Source organism: Phacochoerus africanus, chromosome 15, assembly GCF_016906955.1.
Source record: "Phacochoerus africanus isolate WHEZ1 chromosome 15, ROS_Pafr_v1, whole genome shotgun sequence".
NCBI lineage: Eukaryota > Metazoa > Chordata > Mammalia > Artiodactyla > Suidae > Phacochoerus > Phacochoerus africanus.
In genome coordinates this window covers 125493382-125504873 of record NC_062558.1, presented here as the reverse complement: position 1 = coordinate 125504873, position 11492 = coordinate 125493382, and the positions used below count along the sequence as shown (strand labels likewise).

Sequence of the window (11492 nt, the reverse complement as noted above, 5' to 3'; positions counted from 1 at the left end):
CACGGAATTGTATTTCTAAGACTTATACAAACATGGCTTTCTTTAGGGATGTGATTATTAAGAAGCAGGGTGGAAGATACATATGAGGCTCACCAGGGAGATTTCTTCAAGCTCTATATTCCCCCTCTACAAATACTCTCACATAGTCCTCTTTGTTCTCTCTCTGAAATGAATGCTAAAATGAACCTTTAACTGTTGTCTGCATCATCTTTTCATCCTTTTGTTATGAATTCTTGTTTTAGACTTATCAGTGAATGAAATGTTTCCATTAGAATTCTACAAAAATGTAAGACCACATTTTGTTTAAATTGCATTATTTATTTTCAGATGATCCCTCTTAGTCCTGCATGCATTGTTAGCACAAAAATTGAACTCGATTACAACCTCCTTTCAAGAGATAGTAGGTACATAATCACCATCTGAAGAGTTTCTTCATAGATGGCCCAAGAATTCCAGGCCTTGGTAACACTGTCAGTAACCTATACAATGTTCAATAGAAAAATTTACCAAATATCCTTTGTTTAATGTAAACAAGGCAGGAGGCAAAACAGAGTATTATAGTAACACTATTTTACAGGGCCCAGAAATATGATTATCTATCATGTTTTAACACATCGTGTCACAATGACATGCATATTTTGATTAATTGTACAACCCAAAATATAATTACCATATAAATCGTGGTTTTAGCACTTCACTGTAACTTCTGTCAATACCTATAAACTTCATAATTAAATGGTAATTGTATATTAATGCAATAATTTATGGAAATATGTTACCATGAATTATGAAGTAATTCCGTAACTTGTGCCCCGTAAAATTAGGTGTAATAATCTTTACACTAGCAACAGTGTAAGCAAGCTAAGGATTTTGGTCCTTATAGATCTGTACACATATATACATACATATACACACACAATAATGTACAATTAAACCAAAAAGCTATGAATCCACTCATAGCTTCTATATTGCACAGACAGATACATTATGAGAACATGACATAGTTAGAATGTGAGTACTACAATGACAATTGGCTAGCTAAGGACAAATCTTGAGTTCTATCAAGTAAAGAGTGTGGCTCATTACAAAAAAATAAACCCAAAGACTACACTGTTAGAGAGAAAGTTTAAAAAAAAAAAAAAAGAATGTGCATGTGTATTTATACCAACGTGCAGCAAGGCTGAAATTCAGTTTGGGACTTGTTATGGCCATCGGTTTTTAAGCTGGTACTTCCCACCTGACACAGTGCATTTCAGTCACTGTTTTGCAAATACTGAGTAAAAGAAATAGCTTCTGAAAGACAGTACGAAAATGACTAGTCTTGTAGGACAATGGTTCACTAACAAATCCAGCTCACTCTGAGAACTTGTGCTGGCTCTAGGTCTGAACTAAATGTGAAAAATAAAAAAGAAAAGACAGAAACAAACTCAAAAGAGAAACAAATTATACCTTAAGCTTTAGCTGATTACAAATCAAAGTCATTACAATAACTTAGGAAAATAATTACGTCTTAAGAAGCAGCATACACACACAAAAATATGAGTTAAAGCTTTTCTGAGCGTGGTTTCATGGATTAGCTATCAGGTCCTACTGGTGAAATCAAGGGTAAAATAGTATTTGGTTTGAGAGGTAACATCATTGCCATTACTTACACCTATTGAATACAACGAAAACATTAAGAAATATCTAATATCTCTTAATGTCTTATTTTAAATACATTTACATTAAAGTAGACTATAACTACATCTAAAAATGGAGATGTTGCAGTGTTTCTTGCATCAATAAATACAGCAAACAGAAAAATGCTTTCCCATCATTAAAAATCATTTAAAGAAAAACATGTACAGAGTAACTAGCTCCCACCTGTTTCTTCATTGTTTTGTGTAATAAATTCTTAGGGTGAGCAAACAAAGACTTGCATTAAATTAGTCTTTTTGTTGTTTTTAACAGTGGTAAGCAGTCTAGAATCAACGGTATTCATAATTTTTTGATATTTTGCTCTTAATAAATAGCAAACTAACTACAAAATAAATCAGAAAAATGAATACAACAAAAATAGCAGTAGGTGTAAAATATGCTTCTGTGCACGTGCCATGCAATGTACAGATGCAAACGTGCTGCACAAAACAACTTCTTTGAAGGGGCAGTGACAGCTCCTTTCAGGCTGGAAGGTTTGCTAGTCTGCTCCCCAAATATCAGTCAATGGAAAGATAAAGGTGAAAGTGCTGCTGCTTAATATTTCAGCTAAGAACAAAACAAAACAAAACCCCAAAAAGCTTAAAAGCAATATTTGAGTGATAAGCATCACTTAAAGGAAGAATAGAAAGTGGATTCGCAAACACCATTTTAGTTAATCAAGTACAAGCATGCTGTGCACAGCGCAGCTTTGCCAGCTACTCACACCACACCTTCCTACACACAGACCCTTTCACACATGCACCAATTTACCCAAGTTCTTTCATATGTAAACAGGACAGACTGGCTGGTTGGTTTGTTTTTAAATCTCTTTAGAATGATTTAAAACAAAAGACTGAACAAAATCAAAAGAAAAATGTAAACATTCAGGAGGCCATTGGCATTCTGATTGCTGCCACCTACGCACTACCACGTATTTCAATAAGAAAATCAAATTATGGAGCAATTTTCAGGGAGGGACAGAGAGAAAGGGGAAAAAAAAGGGTCTCAACCCAATACATGTTAATTACCCTAAAAAATACTCCTTTAGCAAAACTACCAATGGTGAACACAAATTCAACGCTGTTGCAAAAATGAAAAACTTTAAATAAACTGGGACCCATACATGAAAATCAGTCACTAACATGGCTATGTGCACGGAGAGTAAAAGAATGTTTCTTTAAAAAATATATCTATTATATTAATCAAGAATTTCTTTATCATATTAAATTGTTATTCTTAGAAAAGCTGACGAAAGTTAATGATGCTCTACATTTTTGTCTTGTATTATTAACTCATATAATGGTTCCTGGATTGTACTGTTTTCTCATTTACAGTTTGTTTTTTTTTAATATTTTGTTTGATAAGAATTCTGACCTTAAAAAGTTATAAAATTAGTTGTTTTTTTTGCTACTTATTAACTGAAAAGAATATAAGCATTCGAGTCCCAGAGAATGTCAAAATGCCTCACTACCTAAAAGGATAGTAAAGTAACAGAAATATCATCAAAATCATAACATCAGAAATTCTGCAGCTTTTCACACAGGCATTAGGAATGCTTATTTCCTGAAGTCCCTTTGATTGTATCCTGGATTCAAGGACGTGCAACCTTATATAGAACCATTATGGTAAAGCCGATGAAAACAATATCACACAACATTTTACTGAGAGCATCCATTCAATGGGTTCTGAATGGTTCTGTCCAGTTTATAGCAATGCTTCATTTGAAAAGGCTTTTTATCCTCTTCTGACTGGGTGGAACTGAGTCTTTTTGGATGAAATGTACACAGGTTAGTTGAAAGATGCTGTTTACGGTGTGGAGGAGGCATGGTATTTCACAAATGCGATAGCCGCCAGCTCCTTACAGAACTCCTCCAGCACAATCACACCCTCCAGCAACGTGATGTGGTCAATACTGGGAAGGGAAGGCAGGCAATAAATCAAGATATGAGCAGATCATCAAGTTTGGCAAAAGTTTTAGATAAACAACACGTACAACACTGACTTACACGGGGCCTTCGGGTTCCAAACCAAGTAATCGCTTTCTGACTAATAGAAGCTTGGGAGTAAAGTCTTGAATACGCTGGATTCGAACCATGAGGTCTCCGACAACCTGAGTCACAGAGACAAAGGAGCTCAGTTCCTGAACAGCTCCACGGGGATTCTCAGGATTAAAAAAACTACTCCATTTGCTATTACGAAATGAGGATTGTCACCTCCTCACATAACAATTCACCATTCACATAACAATCTTTGACAAAGGACTCATCTATTCCTTAAAATAAAAAAGTTATATATATTATTTAAAAGCATACATCTTTCTTTTTTTCTCCACATTCTGTAGTAAAACAGTTACTTCTAAACAGTAGATATATTTCTCATTATGTGACATTAATTACACATTAACTGGTCAGGTTTATCAATCCTAGAGAACATGACAAAACTGATAACTCACCCTGACAATCACTGAGAAGAGGGATCTACAGCCAGAAGCAAGGTTCACGTAAGGATCCAAAAGGTACTCGTGTATGTGTGGATGAGGGAAGAGAGAAAGTCTAGATAACACTGACGTCACTTGCAAATTTACATCATATGGCTGTGGAGAGGGAAAAAGCAAGACGATAATTGGACATTCTGTGTAATGTATATATCTGAGTACTTATTTTGCCATTTCAACTTGTCCTTTTAAGAAAGGAAAATCTACCATCTTATTTCTCCCTCTACATGCTCTGCTACAATGAAAGTATCTATAACTAAATTAGCTTTACCCATGCAGCTTAATATCAAAAAAACAACCCAATCAAAAAATGAGCAGATCTAGGAGTTCTCGTCTCGTGGCTCAGTGGTTAACGAATCCAACAAGGAACCATGAGGTTGCGGGTTTGATCCCTGGCCTTGCTAAGTGGGTTGAGGATCTGGCATTGCCCTGACCTGTGATGTAGTTTGCAGACGTGGCTCAGATCCCACATTGCTATGGCTGTGGCTTAGGCTGGCAGCTGCAGCTCCGATTAGGCCCTTAGCCTGGGAACCTCTATATGCCGCAGAAGTGGCCCTAGAAAAGGCAAAAAGACAAAAAAAGACAACAACAACAACAAAAAAAGAGCAGATCTAAACAGAGTGTTCTCCAAAGAAGACATACAGATGGCCAAAAAGCACATAAAAAGATGCTCAACATTGCTATTAGAGAAATGCAAATGAGAACTACAATGAGAGGAGTTCATGTCATGACTTAGCAGAAACAAATCCTACTAGTATCCATGAGGACTCAGGTTCAATTCCTGGCCTCACTCAGTGGGTTAAGGATCCAGCAGTGCCGTGAGCTGTGGTGTAGGTCGCAGACACGGCTCAGATCGTTGAATTGCTGTGGCTGTGGCGTAGGCTGGCAGCTACAGCTCTGATTTAAGCTCTAGCCTGGGAACTTCCATATGCCTTGAGTGCGGCCCTAAAAAGCAACAAAACAAAACAAAAATACTACAATGAGGTACCACATCACACTGGTCAGAATGGCCATTGTCAAAATGTCTACAAACTGTAAATGCTGGAGAGGGTACAGAGAAAAGGGAACCTTCCTACACTGTTGGTTGGAATGCAAGTTGCTAAAAACCATTATGGAAAACAGCAGTATGGAGGTTTCTTGGGAAACTAAAATTTGTACTACCATACGATCCAGCAATCCCACTCCTGGACATATATCTGGAGAAAACCATACGTTGAAAAGATACACACACCCCAACGTTCACTGCAGCACTATTTACCATAGCTAAGACAGAGACTATTACTCTGCTGTAAAAAGAATGAAATAATGTCCTTTGCAGCAACATGCATAACCTAAAGATTATCATACTAAGTAAGCCAGACAAAAGACAAATATGTGATATCACTTATATGTGGAATCTTAAAAATAATGATGCAAATAAAGTCATTTGCAAAACAGAAATAGACTCACAGACTTTGAAAACAAGCTTATGGTTACTAAAGGGGAAAGACTGGGGTTTTACAGACAAAAGGTTTGAGGCTAGGCTCCATAGCTCACTAGTTAAGTCACGTGAACTGAAACTAAGGACTCCTCATTTATACAATAACACAAGGAACTGTCTTGCCTGTCATTCAGGGTTACAGGAAGAATGAGTGAGACACTGTGCATGAACCACCTCTGCACTGTGAGGTGCTATCTGGTGAAAGAAAAAGAACTAGAAGCATTTCAGGATATTCTATCTCCAGTGTATCCTTTTGTGTCAGCACGCTACAGACTGAAGGGGAAAATGCTCAAGTGTGATAAGGACTCAGAGAGGAGCTTTCCAATCAATTCAGAGCCTTTTTAAAATTTAGAAGCCTTTTTGGTGCTTTTGGTCAAAATTTCTAAAGATTATTGACTTGATACTGATTGTTAATGTCTGGTGTGTTAGTTAAATCAGATCCAAACTAAGCCTGGAAAATTAGCACCAAAAAGACCACATACTGATGAAACCCACTAGACAGGAGGTTTACACAGCCACAATGTATACAGCCTGACCCTCAGAGTAACTGGATTGAAATGCTTCGGTTGTTAAGTATTAAAGACCGACCAACCAACAGTGAAACACTAGACATTCAGCACAAAAAAACAGACTTTACTCTGTGTCTTTTATTAATTACCATCAGAAACAGCATGACTGAGGTCCAACACAGTGAAATACTTCTGATTTATCATTTCTTTATGTAGCTTTCTGGTTATTGAAGACAGCCTGCTTGTGCAGTAAACTGCTTTTACGACTCCCTATGTTTAATAAATATTTAACTAGAATGCTAAAAAGAACAAGTACTTTAATATAAATTTTAAATTAATTCTAAACTGACTAACTCAGTTTCCATGCTGAGGCAAGTTTAATGCCAGATTGTTTCATGTCAAGTGTCCATCCTCGTGTGTAAAACATTTCAAAGCTCTAACATCACTGTGTTTGCCAAGAAGAGAGGGAAAGAAGGAGTCTATAATCCCAAACTCAGTTCTCCTGACAGTCAATGAGAGACACAGCAACGTACTAGCTGATGGTGATTTCTATCTACCTTGGAATAAGTACAGTCCTCTTTTTAATTTCACCTCGCCCTATGAAAATGAGTATCATTCACAAGTTCTTTGTCTGAAGAAGCAGGTTCATCTCATACTGCTGTGTAATTTTAATGAGACTGAAGCATTCAACATTCCATCTGAAATGACATTTAAGGTCTTCTGAATTAAACCTGAAAAGTTCCGCTCTATCTATATTAAGTGTACTAACTGAAAGGCAAGGTATGAGGGCTATTAGGACAATGGCCTAGAATGAGAAGTAAACATACAATTTTGTAACAGCTGTTAGGCAAAAAAAAAAAAAAAAAAAATTTTTTTTTTTTTGTCTTTTTGCCATTTCTTGGGCTGTTTCCGAGGCATATGGAGGTTCCCAGGCTAGGGGTCGAACCAGAGCTGTAGCCAACGGCCTACACCACAGCCACAGCAACTCGGGATCCAAGCCGCGTCTGCAACCTACACCACAGCTCACGGCAACGCCAGATCGTTAACCCACTGGGCAAGGGCAGGGATCGAACCCGCAACCTCATGGTTCCTAGTTGGATTCGTTAACCACTGCACCATGACGAGAACTCCCCCCACAAAAAAATTTTAACACAATGAATGCATCAGAAACCCACCAGTTGTTGACAATCTAGCTTTATGAAAACATCATCAAATGGAAAAAGAAAACAAAACTACTGCCATGGTGAATGGTAACAAAATAATTATTACCTGATCAAGAATTCTTCCCATTCTGTCAAATAAAACTTTCAAAAAATGACCTTCAAAGAAAGCTGCTTCTAAATTGCACTTTTCCAATGCTTTTGGAGACCCAGGCCACTCCCATCTTAAGCAGATAGCACAGTAGTCCCGGAACTAGGGAGAAAGCATTTGGATCATTAAAGAACTAAGCAAACAGAAACTGAGATTAAACAGAAATAGCTTCCCACACAGGTAGAAAAATCCCCTTGAATGCTAAGTGCGTGCTAAGTGTGAGGGGCTGTGGGAGAGGGAAGAAGGATGAGGCAGGTAACACCCTAACAGAGAGAGGCACAGGGGAAGGTCATGGGCACCATACAACATGCTGATGAAAAAGCAGGCAGATTTTAACTTTACCAAAGTATCCCTTTCACTGCTGTGCTTAAGCTCTTTCCTTTAGAGAGATTTAACCCTTTACTCATTGTCATCAGACTTCAAGAGTATTTAAAATGCAAAGTACGTCTTGGCCACGTTTTCCAATGTCTTCTAACTTGCCACATGTACTATATTTAATACGTAAAATAGGTGAAGAGATGTACATCATCTGAGAAGGCACGCTTGGCTTTCCCATGATGTGTTTATCCAGGCACACTGCACATTGTCACCAGGCGCAGCATGAAAACTGTTTGCTACCATGGCAATGAGAAGAGGACAACACACAGAGAGAGCAAGTTTAGATATTTCTCTTGCAATTTCACCGGGTACATTTTATGTTTGTTCAATCTACTAAAATAGTCAGGGCTTGTGTTTTGTGTTTTTTTCTTTTCTTTTTTCTAGTAATTCATTTTCCTTATATTCTACGAAAGCACTGGTCTGTGACAGATTGGAAAGAAGAGGAAACTAGTCCTCACTGCACAGAGTTTACCAGAGGAATAAACAATATGTATTTTTTTTTTTAAGCACAAGAAATTTTCTCTAGTAAAAAGAAAATTTAGAAGTCTTCTCTGATAAGTAATTTACTTGAATTTAAACAAAAGAAATTTAGGGCATAGTTTTCTTCCATGTTCTTTCCCTTTTCACATTCTCCTTGTTCAATAAAGCAAAGTTATTTGGACATCTCTAGTTTACAGAATATCTGAGATTAAAATAAAACATATTCTCAATGCGAAGCACTAACTTCAGCTTTTATTTTATTTTATTTTTTGTCTCTTTAGGGCTGCACCCACGGCATATGGAGGTTCCCAGGCTAGGGGTCTAATTGGAGCTGTAGCCGCCAGCCTACGCCAGAGCCACAGCAACACCAGATCCGAGCCGCGTCTGTGACCTACACCACAGTTCGCAGCAATGCTGGACCCTTAACCCACTGAGCAAGGCCAGGGATAGAACCCACAACCTCACGGTTCCTAGTTGGATTTGTTTCCACTGTGCCCCGACGGGAACTCCAACTTCAGCTTTTAAAAGAAAAACATATTTTAAATGGTTAAAAAACCAACTTCTTCAAGATATTGTGAGTTTTAAACTATTTGGCTTTCAATAGACAATTTTCTTTCTAAAATCACATCCTAATATTTCATAATGCATTTTTAGATTAACACTTCTGAAATTGAGCTAGAAAGTAATAGTGTAAAAATTTCCTGTTCTTTTTGTGTCTTTTCTAATATTTCTGAAACAATCGTAACTGTAATCAGAATATGGAAATAAAACTTTACAGAAGGAATCAAAGTAGTTTTAAAAACCAATCGGTACTACTAAGGTTGGTAGTACTTTTGCTGCCTCAACTTTATGTTACATGCATATATTTGCTACTCCATTACTCTAGTTATTCACATGATAATGTGGACTTGAATTCAGGCTTAAAAGCATCATGAATAAACTACAGGCACATGCAAGTCAATTATCAATAAAAACACACTTCGGATCAAAGGATATAAATGCAACAATAAATGCATATTTTTTTGACATGAGACATTTCAAAATTTGGTAAAATGTAAAATGCTCCGCAGGGGAAAGGTGACTGAGGGAAGGCCATTTATTCTAATAACCAAGAGGAGACCTCTGAGAAAGCAATTAGGTGAGGTGGAAAGCTGGGATGCAGGGGATGAAGAGACAACACTTGCGAATGACTGCTGGATAAGAAGTGATGGAGACGAGAAAAGGATACCAGATATCAGCCTGTGGGCTGTGAGCAATGGCGGCGGTGGGAAGAACCACTTAAAAATCATGCTTTCCATCAGGAGCAAGGATTTGGGGGAGATGTAATTTCAAGGACAGAAAGGGAAGAAAAGGAGAGAGGGAGAGAGAAAGAAAGAGGGGAAGCGAGCATAAAGAAAGCCTGAGATAGAGAGATAAAGTCGGTGAAAGGCAAAGTCAGATCACTGGCAGGAAGTTAAAATGCTGAGGGCGGAGTTCAGGTCTTGCAGTGGAAGTGAAACCTTTGGAGAAATGACTGTGGGGAACGTGACCAGGATGTATGTGTGCATTCTTACTAGATTTCATGTCCAAAAATTAGTTACTTCACTTACCTGCCTATGAGCATCTCGGAGGTAGGTGTCATATCCAGTGCCCTCAACGTGGTAGGATGATTTGGCTTCATCCGGTACCAGACAGAGAAAACTTAAATGAAAAAAGCCATAATCAAGGACACAAATACTCTCACAATTCCCTATCTTTATGTGTATTAAAATATTTTGGCCATCTTCAATTTAGCCAAGTATTAATGCAAATGGAAACCTGAAAAGTAAAACCGTGTGTTCTTAAGTCGTATAATTCACTGATTAAATACTGTGTCATTGTTTTAAAGGTTTCATTAAAAAATTTTTCATTCCGGAGTTCCCGTCGTGGCGCAGTGGTTAACGAATCCGACTAGGAACCATGAAGTTGCGGGTTCGGTCCCTGCCCTTGCTCGGTGGGTTGATGATCCGGTGTTGCCGTGAGCTGTGGTGTAGGTTGCAGACGCGGCTTGGATCCTGCATTGCTGTGGCTCTGGTGTAGGCCAGTGGCTATAGCTCCGATTGGACCCCTAGCCTGGGAACTCCATGTGCCGCAAGAGCGGCCCAAGAAAATGGCAAAAAGACAAAAAAAAAAATTTTTTTTCATTCCACTTAAAGTAGAAGGAAGCAGAAGACTTGACACTTTTTACATTACAGGATGACAGACTATCATATTTGTTAGTCTCAGGAACCTGGCTTTTAAGACACTGAACCTTACATTTTTAGGCACCCAAATTTTGCATCTTGCACCATATGCAGTTTTCTCTAGTCAGCTCCCAGAACCAGGCATAACAATGACAGGATTGCAAAGGAAGAAAAAGAAGAAAATTGCCAGGGAAAGGGCACTTTAAAAAAAATGTAAAACACAAACTAATAAAGGAAGAACCTTCTGCTTAGCACATGTGAGTACATGGTTAATAAGTTCAATTCGTCAAACTGGAAATTCTCAGTGTGGTTCCAATTGGGAATTACTTAAAATTATTTACATTTTTTTTAAAGTAGGGTACTTTAAAGATTTATTTAACTACTGTTACTCATTTTTATGTTTATACTAAGTAGAGGAATCGATTGTTGCCCCTGGGCTGTCACTTGCTACATAAGCATTTCAAAAAGCTGATATAATCTCTAAAGGGAAGATTGAGTTCATAATATATCTCTGTATCGATCGAAGAGCAGAGCTACTGTATGTTATAAAAAACAAGTAAAAGAGTTGTAAGTCAAATTTACAGAGCCACTCACCTATTTACAATTTTATGGACTTCAGTTTTCCCATCATTTTTGGGGTGGTCTGGAGTAGTAGGAGGTGAAGAACTAAGCCACTCTTGGTTTGACAAAGTGTTATCTGGTGAAATGTCAGTAAATAATGGATCTTCTTCCAGATCTCTGAGTTTAATTTAATGATGTATAAAAAAACATTTTATTATACTTTCTAAACCAAACAATTCTCTGCTATGTTCTTAGAAAACATTAATGTTGCTAAGGAAAGAATTAAGGAATAATGAATGCATTTATATCTTATAGAGAAATTAACACTTTAAACTAACAAACTCAAGGCCATATTGATTTTGCTTGGATAGATACTACCACTTGTAATTTAAAGGGACAGT

At 37.5% G+C, this 11492-nt stretch overlaps 1 protein-coding gene across 2 annotated transcripts in view; it reads right to left on the bottom strand.

Moving 5' to 3' along the window:
- Positions 1–297: 297 nt before the first annotated feature.
- The window catches only part of FHIP2A (FHF complex subunit HOOK interacting protein 2A), a 37580-nt gene continuing 26385 nt past the window's right edge, over positions 298–11492 (bottom strand). Inside the window, exons 12-17 of one of the 2 annotated variants that reach the window (XM_047760156.1) lie at positions 11125–11268; positions 9919–10009; positions 7430–7573; positions 4130–4270; positions 3684–3787; positions 298–3589 (exon numbers count right to left, since the gene is read on the bottom strand). In XM_047760156.1, coding sequence (XP_047616112.1) covers positions 3484–3589; positions 3684–3787; positions 4130–4270; positions 7430–7573; positions 9919–10009; positions 11125–11268 — 730 coding nt within the window. In that variant the 3' untranslated portion in view covers positions 298–3483. The remainder of the gene's footprint in view (positions 3590–3683; positions 3788–4129; positions 4271–7429; positions 7574–9918; positions 10010–11124; positions 11269–11492) is intronic. The other variant, XM_047760157.1, reaches the window with a different exon arrangement.